The sequence below is a fragment of the Theobroma umbraticum genome, unplaced genomic scaffold (assembly GCF_002168275.2).
Source record: "Theobroma umbraticum cultivar Fairchild unplaced genomic scaffold, ASM216827v3 scaffold_228.0, whole genome shotgun sequence".
Lineage (NCBI taxonomy): Eukaryota > Viridiplantae > Streptophyta > Magnoliopsida > Malvales > Malvaceae > Theobroma > Theobroma umbraticum.
In genome coordinates this window covers 1,923,197-1,943,597 of record NW_018397274.1, presented here as the reverse complement: position 1 = coordinate 1,943,597, position 20,401 = coordinate 1,923,197, and the positions used below count along the sequence as shown (strand labels likewise).

Sequence of the window (20,401 nt, the reverse complement as noted above, 5' to 3'; positions counted from 1 at the left end):
TTCAAAGTAAATGTGTTACTCGTATTCTTGGTTGTACAACGATATCACCGATTCTTGCAATCAGTGATACATTTTTGTTTCCCATCCTAGTATAACCAGAGTCTCGTGCTTTGTAAGTTGTGAACAACTTCTTGAAAACACAGTGATATGTAGCATCAGTGTCGACCTAATTAATCATTTATGGCTTGGTTTACCAGCATATGGTTGAAATCATCATGTGTACAAACCGAAGAACTACTTCATCATGAGAATCCGTTGCTGCAACATTATTCTCATTTGAGTTCTTCTTGCTTTTTCCATCTTTCTGCTTTTGCTTCAAGACGATACAATTCTGCATAACATGACCAAGTTTGCCACAATAATGACACTTGTCATTATCCCTGGACTTGGACTTCTTGCGGCTTCTAATGTCAAGGCCGGTATTCTTGGTTTTGTTTGTATTCTCTATGATAATAGCTTTGATTAGTTTGGGATTCTGTATCTTTTCACCTGGCTTCTTCATTGAACATATTGTCTTTTCTTGATTGTCTTGCAAAAAACCTTAGAAGAAACAATGGTTGTAATTCATCATCCAGGTCAATTTTTCATAGTAGACAATTGATTCAACATATTTGGGAAATCACTTGAGTGCTTAAAGATATATTGTCCCTCGTATTTCAAATTAACAAGCTTTCAATCACAAAACCTTTAGTTTTAAGTAATATTCCTCTCATACAGTGTAATTAACTTTATCTAAATACTATAGACATTTGTCTCACTTATTATATGGTGAAAAAAACCGAGATCAACCCATTTTTTAATTACACCCGACATCTTTTTGCTTAATTTTTTCTAGTGTCATCAGACATGTTCTTTGACTTAGCTAAATCACCCAATACCAAAAAAAACCCTTACAGCATAGGAATTCTTCCATCAATGGCTTAGAAATTGAATAATTTGAAAATGTCAATTTCATCTGTAGAACGTGTATCAACCTCCATGATCCAAAGCAATAACTCCTTTTACCATTTGTTGGACCTCAAGCAAAACATCAATACAATATCACCATACCGTTTAAATATAAATTGCACAACTCAAGTATAAAATAATGACAAAATAATTAATCCAAGTCAATCACTAAATATACCTAAAAGAACCCTACAGTGGTAAAGAAAAAAAATCAACGACAAACTATCAAAATCAATGGTATAATGTTCTTGTCTAAATTTTATTTGCCAAACTTTAGAACAATTTGGAACAATGTCAAGAGTACATATATATATATATATAAATATATCTAGGGGTTCCCCTGCAAAATCTCACTACTTGGAGACTGAAACACATTAATTCTTTTGTGATTAATGCATTTCCCGATCACACTAGCAGACACTTGGTGTCTAAGTGTAAATCTCTTTTGTAGGTCCAAACTTTTTTTCTCTCTTCCCCTGCCCTTTGTGTGCAATTTTGGGTTATATTTGAGACATAAAGAAACCCTTTCTTTTGGTGACAAATCTTGACCATTGCATGTGTCAGGGGCCACGAGCCCAACAATAATTCCATGGATTCGGTCTATGAGATAATTACTTGACCTAGATTACGTACCTATAAAGGACGCTCGAAGCTGCCAAAGAGTACATGCCATCTACTCCAATTTCAATTAATCTCTTAAAAGGAGCAGTGAGTCATAATTACTGAAGCAAACTGAAGTGTTTTGGAGCTGTATCTTCACTGACGCATAGTAATAAGAAGGAAATGATATGTATTGGATTTTGCACCCAGAGAGATAATAGACATGAGCTGGGATAATTAGCACATCTTTCACTCACTTTCTCTTCAGTCTTCACTCTTTCTCAGGGTTGGCGTACTGTACTGTTCTCACTCTGCTTCTGATCCTCCCCACACCCAATCAATTGGTGCTCTGCCACCATTAGCCCCCATTAGTCGGCAGTAAACGCTGGATCGAGTAACTATCAGTAATATCTCACTCTCTCAAGTCTCACCGCGTCTTTCCAGGGCGACTACTTTTGAAAACCCTAGAAAAACCACTTCAAAGCTTTAAAATAAAATAGCCTTCATAGTTTGGTTGTAAGCTACAACTGTACTGCTACTTGATTATTCATGATGATCTACTTTTCCAATCTTACAGCTTTATGTTGAAACTAGGTTTATATAGTCTAGCTACTACTTGCATGAAATCAGGTTGGGAAAAAGGTCACCACACCCTCTCTCCACACTCAGCTAAGATAGGCCACGTACGTCAGTGAAAAGGACTAGTAGTGTCTTGGATTTTGTTTGCTTTCCAAAAGTTGTTCAGCAATTATGACTTGTATGCATTTTGGACTAGTACAATTCTTTCTTTTTTTATTTTTTTGAATCTTATCACTCAGATCTATTATTACAAGGCAAAGACTCAAGGAGAAATTATTAGAATCTCCTCCTCCCTCATGGGATTTGAGTGCAGCAGATGATTAACTTAAAATGAGCATTGTTTACTCAAACAGTGTAACATCAAAATTGCCTTAAAAAGAAACTAATTACCCAGTCTTGGAAGTGCAAACATAGACAAACAGATTAAGAGGGAGTAAACTCATAGTAAAAGATTCATTTCATCATGCAACAAGAAACCATCTGCCATCTCTCTGTGACTACATTCAAGAAAGCTAAATATTGCTGAAAATATACTCCAAAAAAAAAACCCACTATTTAGTCACTGTTTATATGCAAATCGTGCACTCCACCACCAAACTTGCTTGAATTAAAGATCACTCTCTATCTCTCTCAGTTCAACCCAAACAATAACCAAGAACCCAAAAGAAAAAGGAGGATAGTCATTCAAACAGGCAGAGAAGATTAATTTACCATAATATTTTTCAGTTTCTTTCCATGTATTCATATATATCTTCCTAGATTTAGACTACTTACAGCCCAGAGAGAAGCACTTTTCCTTTGCTTCCATGCACATGCAAAACAAAAAGTTTCTTCCCACACCATGATTTTTAGTTGCTAGAAGCCTCAAAAAAGAAAGTTAAAACCAAAAAGGTCAAAAGAAACTACTAACAGAGAGGAATTGACTTTTTCACTAAACTAGTATTTGATGCAGCACCCTTGCTATTAAGTCCCACACCCAATTTCAACTCCAACTCCACATTCCCTTTCCCTTCACTGCCACCAAAGCTACTTGGACTGAACAAATGAGCCACGGAGGTAACCACTGCGCATTTCCTCTCAGTTTTCACTTTACATTTGACCTTCTTCTTTGCCTCCGACGATGAAGATGAAGTAGAGGGTGATGCGAGAGGCAAAACCGATGGAATTTCAAAGTTGGTCTTGGCTTTTGACCCTCTCAGCCGCCTGGCCGCGGCGTCATATGCACGCGCAGCCTCCTCAGCCGTGTCGAACGTGCCTAGCCAGTGCCGGCACCGCCCAATACGGTCACGTATTTCCGCTGACCACCTTCCCCATGGCCTCTTTCGTACCCCTCTGTAGCTTTTCTGCACTGAAACAGCAACAGCAGGACTGACGTTTCTCTTGTTAGACCCGAAACGTTGAGACGCGGAAACGAAACCTGGAGCTTCTAGTTTACTACTGTTAGCATCCGATAGAATTATACTATTGCTGAGTTCGGTTGTGGTGGTGGGAGCGGTGGGGTTGGCTTTGTTACCAAAGAGAACGTGTTGGCCAACCACAGCAGCTATTCCGTCGAGAACTGGAGGCGTTTCTGGACGAGTTTCCATTATGGTTTCAAGTTCAGTTTCATGAATCTTATCAAGGGCATTAAGTGATGAAAAAACGCCGGAGATATCAGCGTAAATGGGTAGATAGTTTTGCCTGTAGAAATGGGTAGGGGCTATCGTTGAGGAACAAGAAGAGAAGTGAGAAGAAGAAGCACCGAGAGGCTTGTAAAGGCATGGCGTTTCGATTGTTTCAGACGTCTCTGGCCTACAGAAGACGGAAACGGTTTGTAAAGGATGGTAGTTGACAATGGCAGAGCTTTGCATTGTTGGGCTGAAGAGAGACTGGCAAAATGAGAAATTCATTGAATTGGATAAATAAGTGCGGTATTAACCATATTTATAGAGAAAAATAAAATATTAATTAATAATTAATTATCTATTTTAACAAAAAAGATTTTATTTAGAAATTGAAGATATTCTTGTCAATTTCGATGAGACCGTAATCCGTAACATTTACATTGCAAGTAGCAGTGGGATATTCCTTCCCAGATTACCCATTTTGCCCTTATATTTTGTTCGAATATACAACCAATTGTAACGGAACCATTCTCTCAAGGAGAGGTCCAAAACGTCACACCACGAAGAAAGGATGATTTAGGCTTAAAATTACGGAAAAACCCCTATTGTGGAAATTCAAGTAAACTTATTTAAGGGATTAGAATGTCATTAACCTAGAAGTGTGACGAAGGTGATATGACGGGGGGAGATTAAGGACTTGAAAGGTCAGAAATAGCCCTACCCCATTGGAATCTCTGGATTCCGGTCCTGATGAATTAGAGGAGGGACATGATAGTCAATAAAGTAAAAGATGATGGGCAGTCTAGAACTTGGGGGAGGAAATCCTAGAGTATAATAGCTATTAAAGAGTGCGTAATCTCGAGGGTGGATGATGGGTTGGCAGCCGTCGGATTGCGTGACGTCAGGTTGGCATCAAAGGATTAGATTGTTTGACGCTGTGACTATTGACAGATGTCGACGATTTTTTCCAAATTGATTGCTCGGTTATTACGGAGAAGGGATTTGGTGTAAGACAGGTTCAGGGGAGTAACCGTGTGGAGACAGTTGAAGAACCGATATGCAAGTGGACTGATGGTGCCAGCTTGATGAAGATGGCGATGATGGTGGTATGGGTTGAGAGGCCCTTTGGCGTATGAAAGGTCCGGACGCTGTCAATCAAATGCCATTTCTTACACTATAAGTCTTTTCCCCTTGTTTTGCATTTACTTGAGGCATAATCTATTGAAATTGAAATATTTCAACTATATTAAACAACCCAAACCCCTTGGCTTTATATTATTTTCCCTAGCTACAATACTTACTTTTTTCTGAGTAATTCTGTGTTTTCGTTCTGTTAATTTGCTACAATTTTTTCATTATTTGATATATTTGTAAGCATTTATTCACTCGATCAATCAAAGCCTGATGTGACATTGATTATCATAATTGTGGCAGCTTTCAGCTCTTTAAACCTCACTCATTTGAGTAATTCATTTATTTTTGTTCATTATGAAAATATAAGATTTCTGATTACAACATCGTTTAAATGCTTAACTTGAAAGATGGTTGCAACATCATCTCAAATGGATAAAAGTTAAACTAATTTTATACATTTTGATAAGTTCAAAGAAATGATTTTGATGAAAATTAATTTGAGTAGGTTAATTCCTATATTATGAAATCTGATGTCGGAAAAAAAATAATTTTAAATTTGTAAGTGTAAACATTGTATATTTTATTAAATTAATATTTTTAAAAAATAATTATTTTATTACAAAATGATATTAAAATCAATTCAGACCTAACTTTAAAATCATTGAATATTCTAATGAGTGGAGTAAGAGTAAATAAAGTGATTTGACTCATGATAAAGATGACACGAAGTTAAATAAAAAAATATTATAAAATTTCATATCGGATAAATTAAAAATGAATCGTATACGTAAAAATATAAGTACTTCATATCTTATCAAATTAGATTTTTGACAAAAAGGGATACATTTGCCAAGACAATAATGAAACCACTGCCAAGTCTCTTGTGATAATTCTAAAAGTGGTGAACTGAGCTCTTGCTAATGCACTTATAACCTCTCTTTTTTCCTTTTTTTTTTAATTGAGGTTAATGGATAAAGTGTTGATATATAGGTGGCAATTTGATTGGTCACGTCGGATTAGATTTGGATGGTATTCAGATTTGAATTTTATATTTTTGATCATTTTCAAGTTCAAAATGAATTGCTCAAATTTCAGTAAGTCATGTTGGAAATACATCAATTTAGTATAAAATTCTTAGTTCTATTTATCTGTTGCACACATAATTCTAGTTTAATTTCAATGATTGCGCCTAAATATGTGCTTGTGATTTGTATCAAAACTACTTATTGTTTGCTTAATATAAACTTATTTTTGTTCCCACCACTACGTATTGTTAGTTGAAAATAAGTGTGCTACTTTACCTTGGCTAATATATACATCTTGATGTTCTTAATAAAAGTAGATCACAAGCTACTCATAATCAACAATATTTTAGATAAATTGAAGATACAAAATGGATTATAGATTTATATAGAATGACTATTTTTTTTTAAAAAAAAAAACAAACTCCACTTACATTTTTATGTAATTTTAACTTTTTTCAAATGATACTCTTGTAATTTTTTTTTTCAATTAACACCCTATAAATAACTTCTATTGTAAAAATCTTTCAAAAAAAAAAAACTTCTATAATAAAAAAGGGTTAAACCATTAATTTTGTTAATCAAAATTCTCAAAATACCCTCAATCCATTTTTTTTTTGAAAGATTGAAATATTTCATTGCATAAAAAATCTGTACATGACATCTAGGTTAGCCCACTACTGTCCATGAAGCAATGCACAGATTTACAAAGAGTGTAGTTGGAGGTTTTTTTTTAACCAAAAATTTATTTTAGGGATAATTATATGTAGGTGACATTGTTAAAAGATTGTAAAAATTGTTGAACCTTTTAGGCAATATTTCCTCAATATATATTTTGATAAATCGTTGAATTTCCATGAGACTTTGATAATTTCATGGAAATCAATTGTGCTATGGGAAAAATAAATAAATGGGAGCCTCTAATATCCAACATTTTCGAGCCCTACATCAAGGATAATGTTAATTTTTGTTGAATGTGTTGACAACATCTTAAAATATTATTATATATTAATAATTTTATGTTTTTATTTTTTAAAAAAAAAATTTCGAACGGTCTTTTAAACAAAGAGATATATACATCTACTATCGAGTGGCTAAACTTTTTATTATGATAATTATATATACTTTCCTAAAAGATTGGTGTCAATAAAAAATTTGCATGCTTAAAGTCTCAATAGTTTGACAGCAACAAGACAAAGGCAAACAATATTAATATACCCCAACATCTACTCATGTAGCAGCTATACTCTTTCGAGATTCAACACTACATTTATTTACTCAAGTCCGAAGGTGCAAGAACAATAACTCACTGCAAAAACTATGTCGAAATGAGACATTAATATGCATATAATTAACAATATGTTTGACTAATAGAACAGTAATGTTTTGGTTTCATGTGATAGTGGATCCATGCATGCTACCCTTCTTCCCTTCTTTCTAACCAAGTTTATGTGTTGAAATTTGTACTCTATACCAGATTCCTCTTTGGTAAGTGTAAAATATTGAAAAAATAATAATATTAAAAGAGGTTTATAGTTAAAGATTTTCCCTCATCTTCATGCAAAAACAAAAGCCGAGACAATAAGAAAACCGAGGTTATTGAAAATTCCCATGTTAGAAGCAAAATCAATGCAACTTTTGCTGTCTCGTATAGTTTAGTTTGGCTTTGACTAAGAGAAACAAAATAGAAACTGTATGTAGCAAAGCACAAACAAATGATCAGTGGTCCATCAAAGACATCAGGCTGAACTATGTTTGAAGTCAATATTATTCTTCGATTATGCTTCGGCAAATAGTCCATGCAAAAAAAACTCAAATCTTTCTCCCTCCGAGAAGACACTAACACATGCAAGAGAACAGCTGCACAGATTGAGGTTGTTGGCTTTATTTTGGGCATTTTTCAAGGTGGTAGTGGAATTGGGATACTCTCACTTTGATATTTGAAGAAACATTCGCTAGGAACAAAAAAGAATGTCGGTCTATAAGTCTCTAAACAACTCTATCTATGGAGAGAGAGGGAGGGATGGGGCTGTTGTTCCCAAGAGAAAGTGGGTACTGAAGCACGCGATGGCTTTTATTGGTGTGTTAGTTTTAGCACTCATTGGACTGAGAGTTCTTCAATTGCAATGAGGCCAGTTTTATACTAGAACTTGGGGTTCTGAGAAAGAAGCAGAGAGAGAGAGAGAGGGAAAAAGATTAGTGAGAAAATCCCAAGAAGAAAGAAGACAAAGAAAGTATGCTATTATGATATCTTTATGGTTCTTGTACTTCGAAACTGTGTTTTTTTGTGTCAAGTAAAACTCCAGCCTCTGTGTTTTCTTTTTCTGTTGTTTTTTGGGCTGATTTTGATAATTTCCATTGCATTTGGCTTTTGCTTGTGTGGGGAAATGTAGAATCCTGCTCAGATCAGATGCTACAAACTTTTGTACTAATTTTCCTCCTTTTGAGCCATTTGATAGGGCCACTTATGAATATTCTTCCATTTACCCATGTGCCCTTTTCACAAGAATAGTAGTCTTGGAGCAGAGATGAATAGTGGTCAAAGAAAAAGGTGGATTTGCTTCATTGGTTCAGGCCCCCAGAACCGGTCTTGTCAGTATCGAGCCTAGAAGTGAACGCTGGGCTTGGACTATGTTTAACTAAATGCGAGTTTCTATTTCAGTACTAGAACTGGCTTAGGGTTTACTTAAAATATTTGGTTTTCATTTCTGCTGAAGATAATAATTAAGCATATATATTATGTAGTAGAGTATTTAATTTCCCAGAGGGTTACTGGTGACTCCATACCATGACTCAACCTGGACTGGACCGCTACAAACGTGTGATTAGCGTAGGCTCAATGATGACACTCCAGGGAGGAATGCAGAGACACATGCAAGAAAGCTAACGAGGCGAGAAAAAGGGGGAGACCCCTACCCTGCAAATCTTTTGAAGGATTAAGGATGTCCTCTAAAGCAAACACTGGAATCGCGTAGGTTACGCTTCAAGTAATATCAGCCGAGATATTGTCCATCATTCCTCTTTTTCAACAGTTTACCTTTAAACATAAGGAAACAAATCCTTTGCTCATTCTAGCCAACCTTTTAAGACAATTCTTTTCAAAATAATAAACTCACTAAAGTGTTCCGTGATCAAATTGTGTGCTGAGGAACGCTGCAAGCGATGTGGTCATGTTGGAGTAGGTAAATCAGTTGTGCATGGGTTAGTTGTATCATGGAACCACTTGTTCCTTCTAAACTAGGTAGCTTTATGTAATCTTAATCATTTTCACAACATCTATATGTCAAGCAGGAAAGACAGATTGTTCAGTTTGTCATTCTAGCAATGTTCACTGTGACGGCAGGAGAGAGAGAGATTAGTTGAAAGGAGAGAAAATTTACAAGGAAGAAAGAACAGGGAAAAGGGAGAGGAAGCTTCTGGCAGCCATAGGTGGAACCACCAATAGTGACAGGGCGCCAGAAGTTTTGAGACAGAAAAAGGAAGGGAACAGTGTAGGGTTTTATTTAAATATTAGGTAAAATATTTTAATCTTCTTAAGGTTTAGTTATAATTTTACTAAGGTTCAGTAATATTTAAAATAGATAATTCAACATTAACGACATTAACGAATAAATGTAAAATATCTAAAATATTTTTCTTTTTTCTTTTTTTTTTACATTATTTTCCTTTCTCTCAAACCGGATGACAATGTTTCCTTATGTCAACCAGCCACCTTATGATTGCATTTGATAATGTCAGAATCAACCGGATCTCTCACTCCCCCAAATCAAGCTCTGCTGGGGAGCGAAATCTCGACTCTCCCTTGAGGAGGGGGAGCGCAAACCTTAGGGGAGCACACTCCTACTTGGTAGACTAGTGCTCTCTTTCAATTGCAAGAAAAGGGTAGAGTGATTTTTTTTAAATGAGAAAAAAAAAATTTTAAATGAAAAATTATAATTTATATAATGTAGTAATTTTTAAAATTAATGAAAAGTAAAATTATTCGAAAAAAATTATCACATCATCAAATTAATAAAACAATAATTATTGATTAACGTTTGAATTTATGTATTCAACAAAATATATTGTTTAGCGACAAATTGTTCATTTCAAATAATAATGAATTTATATAAAATTATGACTAAAATTTAAGAAAATCAAAATGTTTTACCTTTAAATATTTTATCCTTAAAATTGTCTTGGTGGAGTATAATCCTGCCGTTACTTTGGGGAGGGAGAGCATGGCAAAGGAGCACACTTCCCTCCAGTCGATCGATGCTCCCTTGGGCGTCTCTCTAGTTGCAAGTTGGCCGACCATCGACAGTAAAAGGTAAGGAGATTTATTATGAATAGAAGAGAAAAAATTTTAAAAATAAAAAATTATAATTTATATAATATGATAATTTTTAAAATTAATAAAAAATAAAATTATATAAAAAAAATTACTACATCATCAAATTAATGAAAACAATAAGAATTGATTAACGACTTTACTTGTATGTCCAACAAAAAAATTCGTTTGAGACGAATTATTCATTTCAAATAATAATAGATTTATATAAAATTATAATTAAAATTAAAAAAAATCAAAATATTTTACTCTTAAAATTGTTTTGGGGGAGTATAATTTCAATGCTCCCTTGGGGGAAAGGGGCACGGACCTCAAGGGAGCACATTCCCTTCTGATCGGCCAGCGTTCCCCTAATCTGCCCTTTGATCACGAGGTGGCGTTGAGAGAAAAAGGTAAAGAGATTTTTTTTTTAATAGTAGAGAAAAAATATTTAAAAATAAAAAATTATAATTTATATAGTTTGGTAAGTTTTAAAATTAATGAAGGGTATAATTGTTTAAAATAATTACCAAATCATCAAACTAACGAAAATAATAATGATTAATTAACGATTAGATTTATATGTTTAATAAAAAAAAAATTTTAGAATGAATTATTTATTTCGAATATTATAAATTCATGAAAAATTATGAATAAAATTTTAAAAAATCAATATTTTGCCCTTAAATATTTAACCTCAATGGGCATAGTTTTGGAGGGTAAGAGAAAATAAAGAATAGATTAGAAGCAAAAGAAACAGGCTGTGTCGGCCCAAAATCCAATCCGGTAGGCTCTACCATCCAACTTCGAAAGAATCAAAGAATCAAGCCGAAACCAAATACAAAAAGGAAATAAATAAAAAGGGAAAATTTTGGAAGCTATAATTTCCTAGCTTTATGACTTTCAATGCGTTACATACAATACTTCAAGTTGCAACTTGATTAAAATTAAAAAACAAAAGGGAAGAAGAAGAAGCAAGCCTATTTGAATACTAAAATAGACAAGACAATACAAATGGGGGTTGACATAAATTTTAGAATAATTATGGGATTTTGATTGTTCTATTAGTTCAACATTACAGCTGCAAATTTCATAATTAAACATTCTACATGTCTCATTTAGGACCAACTGTTGTCACCAATTCTCCAGTTCTCAGTTACTATCAAGTGCTGGTAAACATTCATCTAGAATATCAGCTGCATGCTCCAATTCTTTCTCTGAGATGATCAATGGTGGCACCAATCTCACAACATTTCCTTGCCCTGCGGTTAATACTATAAGCCCAGAATTTCGACAGGCATCTACAAGGGGTGAAGCTGATGCATCTAGCTCTATTCCAATTAGAAGACCCAAACCTCGCACTTCTTTCACGTGTGCATTTCCTCCAAGCTTTTTGATCAACAATTCTTTGAAGTAATGACCTTTCTTTGAGACGCTGGACAAGAAACTGGGATTTGCAATTTTATCTAAAACAGCAATAGCAGCACTACAAACAAGAGGTGAACCAGCAAAAGTACTTCCGTGGTCTCCATGGGCTACAGCAGAAGCAACTCTTTCTGTTACTAAAGTAGCACCTATTGGAAGACCTCCCGCAAGAGGCTTGGCAAGTGTCATTATATCTGGGTATACACCGTATTCTTCATGTGCCCAGAGATAACCAGTTCGACCCAATCCACATTGAACCTATGAATATGAGAGTAATTGTAACAATGATAGCAAATGTTAGAATCATTTCTGGCACAAGATGTATTTAGGAATAAATGAACCAAAACAGAGCTACTGTTCTGCATCTCATAAATCAGCATAACTTTTATAAACCTAACCTACACATCCTATGCCAGAGCTCCTTCTTTGACATCTCTATAGCACCGAAGAAAAGTATCCTATCACTTGTACCAATTGAAAGGCTTTACCCGTTATATTATACCAAAGAAGCCACCAAAGTCTCAAAAAACCTAAAAGAAAAAAGAAAGCTACCAAAGGCTTGTCTTCAAAGTATGCTTTAAAATTGGAACTAGTCTATTACTACTTTCTCTGTTACCTGTGCAGAAGAAAATAGGATTAACAACTTTTACTTATCTTCTATGGCCCATTACTCTACTATCATATTAAAGTTTACTTGTAAAGTCTAAATCAGAGATCCTTGTGACAAAACAATATCGTTGATCTTACTCTATCCTAATAAATTTATGACTTTAATGTAATCTGAGGATATCTTGTAAATTTGTTTCAAGCAAAGTTAAGAGGCTTCAGTATTTTTCTTTTTTCAACTTAATGATGATTAAGCACAGTTACACCCAAGTCCATTACAATAAGGTAGCAAGAGATCAACCATAAATCAAATCTGCTCAAGACATTTAGACAAGATTTGATCTAACATCTGAATTGAACTTATCTCTAAAACAGGAGGAAGCTGTGTACCTCATCAAAAACCAGGAGGCACCCAGCATCATCACATGCCTTTCGCAAAGCTTGCAGGAATTCCTTTTTTGCACTGTATATTCCACCTTCGCCCTGAATGGGTTCAACAAATACAGCAGCAATTTTTCTCTGCTGGATAAGATCTTTCGCAGTTTGTATATTGCCATACTCCAGGAAAGTAACTCCGGGCATAACAGGCTCAAATGGTGAACGATAATGTTCTTTACTTGTCAAAGCAAGGGCTCCCAAGGTCCTACCATGGAAGCTATTAGTAAAAGAGATAAAACCAGTGGCAGGCTGTGCATCATCAGGATGTGTAAATCTTTGAAACTTCCTGGAAAACTTAATAGCAGCCTCATTCGCCTCCGTTCCAGAGTTTGAGAAAAATACACGATCAGCAAAAGAATTAGCCACAAGACGTTTTGCAAGCTCCACCTACAACAACAAAATATATCCCATCTGATAAACAGGTCAAAAAACATAAAACATTAGCTAAATTTGTATATCTCTCATGCTAATCAAACCAATCATTTATTAGCCATTCTAGAGAACGAAAGGAATTTCTAATTAACACAGAAATGATAATAGGTTTTTATTTTCCCATAAGAATATGCAAAATTCTGTGCTTGCTTCACTATTATAGCATCAAAATAGAAATCATTATGTAGGAAATGAAATGATCCTGTTTATTTCAGCATTGTTTTGGTAATTGCTTTTGCTTCAAAAAGCAAATAAATATTTAATTAAAAATAATGTAATTTTAGTAGATAACAACATGCCTGATATTACTTTTATATCGGACAATTATATTAGAATCAAAATGCAAGCACAGCTAAAATTCAACAATCCAACAAAAAAACACGAAATTTAATTAAACGAAAAATAAAAAAAGACTTACCCTTTCAATAAAAAAACCAAAAACAAAACTTACCCATAAATGAAAAAAAAAACCCCAAATTAAAAAAAAAAAAACTCTCACCTGAGGAATGGAATAGTAGGCATTACTAACATGACCAAGCACATTAGCTTGCTCTGTAACCGCCCTGACCCAATCAGGATCCCCATGACCAAGCGCATTGACAGCAATCCCAGCTGCACAATCAAGAAACTCTCGCCCTTCAGGATCGTACAATTTACAGCCTTTGCCACGGGACAGTACCACCGGAGCTCTTGCATACGTCCCAACAAGAACCTTCCCTTCTTCCTCTATCACTTCCTTGCTTCCACCCGACTTCATTTTCAACGGATTTGGTGCTTCCACGTCCACGTTTAGACATGCACTCACTCTCCCTTTGTTCAACGGACGGCGGAGATTGGTCGCCGGGGAAACTGAAACTGAGAAGCTGTGAAAAAGCTGGAGAGAACCCATTTTTTTATTTTTTATTCTCTTTGTTGGGTCTTGGTAAAGCTTTGATTTTGTTCTGTCGGGTTCTGGTTTTGGGGTGGGGGGTTTATATAGCAAAGGGGAAAATTTGGTTTACTTCTACCAAAAAAAAGATAGAAGCAATGGAAAAAAACTAAAGAATTTGGTTTCGTGGGGGAATAATGAAAAAGGTGGCGATTCTGACAAAAAGATCAAATGATTATTAATAATTCCACAAATGAACTGATTCCAGTATTGATTGCAGCAATTTGGAGGCAAAGAGGAGGCTGGGGTTTAAAATTCTTGTTCTTTTTCCTCTGCTACTGTTCTTAGACCCGACCCGAAGATTGACCCGTCGAACCCGTTGATTGGTCACCGGTCTTGGGATACCGGGTCGGTTTTTGCAACATAGTTGTACAAGTGGGTTTAGGGCACGTCGCCTTTAATCTTTTAGGCTTTTAGTTTCCCGTTTACGGTTGCCTTTTTTCCTTTTCTGTTCAAAATGTAATTTCAAATATTTAATATTTAAGTATCTATCTATTTTATTTTCTTTTGGCAACATCTAGCTATAAAGAGAATTTGTTGAGTTTGGTATCACGATGTCACGAGTCAAGCAATATTAATTTAATTTAAAAAATCTTCTAAAAATACTTAAAATCATATTAATAAATAGTAAAAAGGACTTAAATTGTAGTTATTTTTTCCATGAAGTCACTTTTTTTTATTATATTCAAATGAATCTTTAAATATTGATTTCTATTAAAACAAGACTTTAACCATGTTTAAACACACTTTTTAACTTTAATGAAAAATTAATTATTATCAAAATTAATATCTAGTGTCCAGTCAAAATCTAGCCATTGTCGCCACCTATTGCTATCTTGGGTACGTCAAACCTTGACAACAAAAAATCTTAATTTTCAATTCCTCACGTCTCCCTCTACCTTCTAATTGATTCATTTTTCAATTTGAGTTACATTCATCAAAGTTCAAAAGTAGGTCTGGCTGGCGGCAGTACTAATCGGAAATTTTGATCTTTGACTAATCAAACAAGGATTTAACTGGGGCTGCGTCTTTCATCTGTAGAGTACAAATAACCATGACAGTCAATTTCTTTCCTTCTTTTGGAAAAGGATAAAGAGGACGTAAAGGTGCAGACCGTCGAGATTAATGATAATAAAAAGGTCCAAGCTCCACCGCAACACACGATTGTCTAGGCTCTGAACCAACTTTTTCAAACCTCAAACATTGACGTTGAGCAGCACCTGCACGCATAACCGTATGCAATGACCTCTTACAATACATTTCTTATTCTTTCCAATGCTTTCTCTTTTCTCTTTCGTCACCCGTCACTTCTTCCCCCCAGAACAAAATTCCAAGAAACAAAAAATGGGTCCCACCCATCTCACCATCCGATTAAACTAAATCACTGCTCTTAACTCTTTCCCCTTAGCTTGAAACCCCCAACTTTTTACAGCGACTTCCCTTGGTCAATCTGTAACCTAGGACCAAAAACAGTGCCTGAACACATGGGCTAAGCCCTGACCAATAAACCACCGACCTGTAAAGTAGAGCAGGAACAAGTAATTCTTACACAAGAGGCACTATTTTCTGGAAGCCGCTTTTCTCATTGCTCATCGACCCTTCTAGCTGCTCGTTTGATTTTTAGAATCTTTTTCTTCCTTCCTCGAAGAAGACTCTAGTGCTTTTGGCAAGACGGTGGTATCATTGATTTCATCAGATATTGACAACTGCTCCACTGCCTTGCCTGCTTCAAGGTGTGCCATCAAATCTCTAAGCTGCAAGTGCATGGAAAATAGCTGCTGAATATTTGCTAGGTTTAAGATGCAAACTTGCTTACAACAACAGTGCACTGAAGCTCATCAAAAATCCAAATAATGCCTGACCTGTTCCTCCAAGGCCTGGATTTTATCATTCTTCATCCTCAAAGCCTTCTTTTCCCTGTAAAAAAGTTCAATCTCAGCAGTTCATCAAATAAAATACAACAGAAATGAACCTGTCATTTGCCACAGAGTACTAGTTCATTAGGCGTATGCATCACTGATTATCCTTCTCAACAAAGGAATAAGGATCAAGGTACCATTTTTGCATAGAATCAGAATGCATGTGGTTAAAACTATGCATCTATGGTTGATCAAGAAGACATCGTACATGGTTCCATCTATAGATTCATATGTCAGGGATGTCCCCAAAAGGGAAAGCATTTGTAACACCTGGGTTATGTTCCAGCAATACCTAGGATCACAACATTTTATTTGCACCTAAAATCCAACTCACAGGGGATAAAATCACATCATGTTGCACAAATTTGCAATCAAACCTTAGGTCCATTCACCATCACCAAACAATCAAAATATAAAGAGCCAAGGAGCGAATAAGACTTTCTAAGATGCCAGCTTGTTACATGGAAAGTTACTACTTAATGGTCTAGTTCTTCCAATTTTAATTTGATCTGTTTTTGCCACCATCAATGTCAGTGAATTGAGACCTTTTCTTTTCTCAGTTACAGTGATAGGTCCAATAAAATTGCTTACAACCTATAATATCAGAATTCAGGCATTTCTAAGTTATAAATTTTTATCTAAAATGTCATATACAACTCTCAAGACTATAAAACTCCAATTACAATCTTTTGCTCCACTGGAGAAAGATAAAAGGCAAAAGAGCGCAGACAGCCATAACCACTACCAACATCCATTTCATGCTTTCTAATTGCAATTTACATGATTACCTTTCATTGTAAAGGGACAAACATCCACCCAAAAAATACAGTGCAAGGCATGTCATGGCAAATAACTGAAGTGTTAACATAGGCAGAAATAATTTGTCTGATAGCATTATTTTTGGTAAGTACTCCTATAACTTTCCAAAAGTTCATTGTAAAGTTACAAAGGACTGTTTCAAATTAATACACATCCAAACATGTCAAAGACAATGGCATGTAAAAGATTTTTGCTATAACCTACAAAACTTGCTATACACTAGCCATACCTCTCTTCAACTTCCAATAGCTTTGCTTTCCATATCTCCTGATTTTTCAAAAGATTCTCGTTGAGCTACAGACAGAAACAATGAAATTTGTACTTAATTAATACGTTAAAGGGAAAACAAAGAAAGAACAATCACTTTTGAAATCATCTAACATGAACTGTGCATACTCTTGAGATCAAGATCTCAGTACTCACATCCTCAAGAAATTTCTGTTCCTTCACACATCTGTCAAGCTTGGCCTGCATCTTCTGTCGTTTTTGCATGACAGCCTTGTTAACAGCATCTGCAATTTCTCTCTCAGTTTCTTCATTGACTTGTTGAAGCAAAGTCTCATAATACTATAATCATAAGCTTGCATTAGTCATAAGCTAAAAAGGTAAGTTTTTCACAGTTAAAAAGGGGGGAAGCAGACACTTACCAATTTTTGGTTCTCAAGTTGGGTGCGGAGTAGTTCATTGTATTCATTAACAATCTGAGAAAATACTAAAAGTAAGACCAGAGTATTCTACAATAGCACCAAAAAACACAAGTTCAAATAGAATAATAGAAAACTTACAACCTCAGCTTTGCAGCTCAAAATAGCCTCACTAATTCCAGAATCTGCACAGTCACAGCTTCCACAGCCATCATTAGCATGCAGACAATGTGATTTCAATTCGACCAGCTTGCCATCAGTTTTGGATTGAATTAGTCGGTGGACATAATTGTCACCAACATAATCCCAGACACGCTGCGTTTCCAATTCAAGAGAATAGCAGTGTTGCGTTTCTTTCCAATGTATTATAGCATGTCCCCTTTTATACCTACATTAATATTTTGATCTTAAGAAATGAGGCGACTGACATAAGAAAAGAGGAAGAAAGGGCAAAATAAAGTTCCTGCCCAGCTGACAGAGAAAAGAAAACTTTTACCTTCCACAGCCAACAAAACCACAAAGAACACAAATCCAAAGATTCTCAGAAGTCTGACATATGAAACATGTCGATGTTTCGGGCTGCTGCTGGCAATATCGGCATACCTGCAACAAAATAGTGAAGAACCTTCAATATACTCCCAACTGCTTACTATATATTGGGAGCAGGTATTTTGGAATCACTTTCATAAGGCCCCTACACCAGTATGCATGCCGGCACAATGACAAAAAAAAAAAAAAAAGCAAAAACAATCTGAGTCACTTACTGGACAAGAAGAATCTGTCCATTTTGAAATACAGGAGCAATGGAAAGAATGATTACAGATGGTCGTAAGAATTCCACTTGTGTCCTGGTCTAATCTCTCTGTAACAGAAGGTAAAAAAAAAAAAAAAGAAAGAATATAATGCCATCTACAGTTAACTGTCCCACAAAAATATGCACTAGGCTTGCATAAACAAACTACATATGCTAATCTCACTATAGGCACAGAATCAACTTAAAGAGAAGACTATGCAAGGAAGAAAGGAAACATATAGACTGACGATGGAAGAAGAAAATAGAGACCAAAGGATAACAGCATTGAGGGTGTTATGTTGTATATCTGGGGCATCCTGGTACAGAGATGCAGTACAGCAGTGAGGGTATTCTGTAGAGGTAGAAGGAAGTTGGTGTTCACCGGAGAGCACATTGAGTACCAATACAGTACTAATAACCTTGGTTTGAACTGGTATGCATTCAACTTAGACTACCGCTGCTTTATCTGCTTAACACTTGGCTCAGAGGAAAATTCAGGTCTGATCAATGCAGTTTGACTCATAACACATAACTTTGCATAGCAGATCCAGTTGGCCATTAAGCAGGCCAAAAAGAGAACCGCATGGGTTGTCCTTATTATTTTAGTGTATCTGCTTGGCAAAGACTTGGATGCTCTAACTGAAGAAGTCCTTAAAAAGGATGGCTAAGCTAAATATAAAACCAGATTTAAAGTCATTTCTGTTTCACAATTTATACCTTTTTTTTTTTTCCAGAAAATGTCAATGCTATTGCTCTAATCTATCAAGTTTTATGACAAAGTACTCACAAGAAAGGATACCATACAGAGAAAAGGAATATAACAGGAAATTTGTAAAGCATAGCTGAAGCACATACCAAGACAAACGGGACACGAAGGCTGCTCAGTTGAACTTGCGGGGGGAGACTGTACATGGTCAAGAGAACCGCTATAGCCCGTGAACTGCACATCCACTGTAAAAAGCACACGGCAGACTTCTTCCTAAATAAATCCAAAATCACTACAATAACTTTCCAAACAATAAACAAAGACATCATAAAAACGGATGATTTCCTCAACACTATAGTGCTCCAATTTTAAGAAAAGGAAGACATACCTCGAGAGAATTAAATTGTCTGTTGTTAAAATGCTGGTAGAATTTATCTGTAGAGTCTTGGCCATCAAATCTTATTAAAACACTATAGCGATCCTCCATGCCATCGTTCCTGATCATCAACATCCAAGACAGCAAAAAATATTTAAAATCTCAGTCAATGGGCATAACCAACTTCAATTACAGAAAGACAGAAACAATTTCACAAACAAAAAATGAGAACTTTTTCTAAAAAAATCCACAATTGGATGCATTTCAACGCCAACTAACACCATAAAGCGTTTACTAAACCATCCCTTCCAAATGAACAACCATGCTGGAAAATTTCAACATATTTACCTGACGATTCTCATCTCCAATATATGATGGATAAATGAAGCACAAAATTGACAGAAATCAGCATATGTCATGTGGTTTGGCACCCCTAGCACACATACAAGAGGTTTCCTTTCAACCTATCAACATTTAAGAAGTTTTTCAAATTACAGAAATAACAGTAACTCCGCCAAACTCTCCTAAATAAACAAAAGAATTATATAGATTTCTCAAATATTGAAATAGAACTTTAAATGAAGAGATTACGGGAAGGGTGGAAACGGCGTCATTAGAGAAGAGATGCATAACTCCCCGTGTCTCTTCGATTCTAGGGTTTCCAGAGGAGAAAGAGATGGCTTCCGTGCTCATGTTGGGAGCCGAGTGATCGCCGGCGATGACCGTCTCCGGTTGCAGGAACTTATCGTCCCCGGTGACTGTGCTTGAGCTTGATGACATGGCTTTGTTTCATTAACGTTAAATTTTTTGGGTTTCAAAATTAAGGAAGGAAAATGAAATTGAGGGGTTTATATAGGAAAGGTCAAAGGACGGGTTACGTGCGATGAACTTCGTGTGGCGTGTTATAGGACGCAATGCAGAAACGCCACGTCAGAACAACAGCCGATTATTCTGCCTCTTTTTATTTTTCTTGTACCGTAGCATTTGTACATTTCTAAGCCTAATAAAAAATATTTAATCTTTATTAATAAATATTAATTTTAATGAATATTGTACCTTAAAGCCTCTCTAAGAGGCAAATGTTCTTCTTTAATTTTGATCTTAGAAGAGAGAGAGAGA

The 20,401-nt window shown here is 35.5% G+C and overlaps 3 protein-coding genes across 4 annotated transcripts; all 3 read right to left on the bottom strand.

Annotated features, from left to right (window-relative positions):
- Positions 1–2,825: 2,825 nt before the first annotated feature.
- Positions 2,826–3,977, bottom strand: LOC110427284 (Integrase-type DNA-binding superfamily protein). The gene has a single exon (XM_021442774.2). It carries the CDS (start codon positions 3,975–3,977, stop codon positions 3,033–3,035), a length of 945 nt encoding a protein of 314 aa, XP_021298449.2. The 3' UTR covers positions 2,826–3,032.
- Positions 3,978–11,211: 7,234 nt separating this feature from the next.
- On the bottom strand, positions 11,212–14,267 carry WIN1 (HOPW1-1-interacting 1). Its single transcript, XM_021442789.2, has 3 exons — positions 13,597–14,267; positions 12,618–13,052; positions 11,212–11,879 (listed from the first exon to the last, which is right to left on the bottom strand). The coding sequence occupies exons 1-3, from the start codon at positions 13,984–13,986 to the stop codon at positions 11,349–11,351; spliced, it is 1,356 nt and encodes a 451-aa protein (XP_021298464.1). The 5' UTR covers positions 13,987–14,267; the 3' UTR covers positions 11,212–11,348.
- Positions 14,268–15,434: 1,167 nt separating this feature from the next.
- Positions 15,435–20,373, bottom strand: BRIZ2 (zinc finger (C3HC4-type RING finger) family protein). 2 transcript variants are annotated; one of them, XM_021442867.1, is made up of 12 exons: positions 19,874–20,373; positions 19,631–19,746; positions 19,295–19,403; positions 19,056–19,179; positions 18,172–18,269; positions 17,904–18,010; positions 17,549–17,795; positions 17,411–17,464; positions 17,187–17,330; positions 16,993–17,057; positions 15,888–15,942; positions 15,435–15,779 (listed from the first exon to the last, which is right to left on the bottom strand). In XM_021442867.1, the coding sequence occupies exons 1-12, from the start codon at positions 20,060–20,062 to the stop codon at positions 15,627–15,629; spliced, it is 1,461 nt and encodes a 486-aa protein (XP_021298542.1). In that variant the 5' UTR covers positions 20,063–20,373; the 3' UTR covers positions 15,435–15,626. The 2 variants fall into 2 exon arrangements, with proteins under 2 accessions (XP_021298542.1, XP_021298543.1); XM_021442868.1 differs by having other exon boundaries at positions 17,552–17,795.
- Positions 20,374–20,401: the final 28 nt, after the last annotated feature.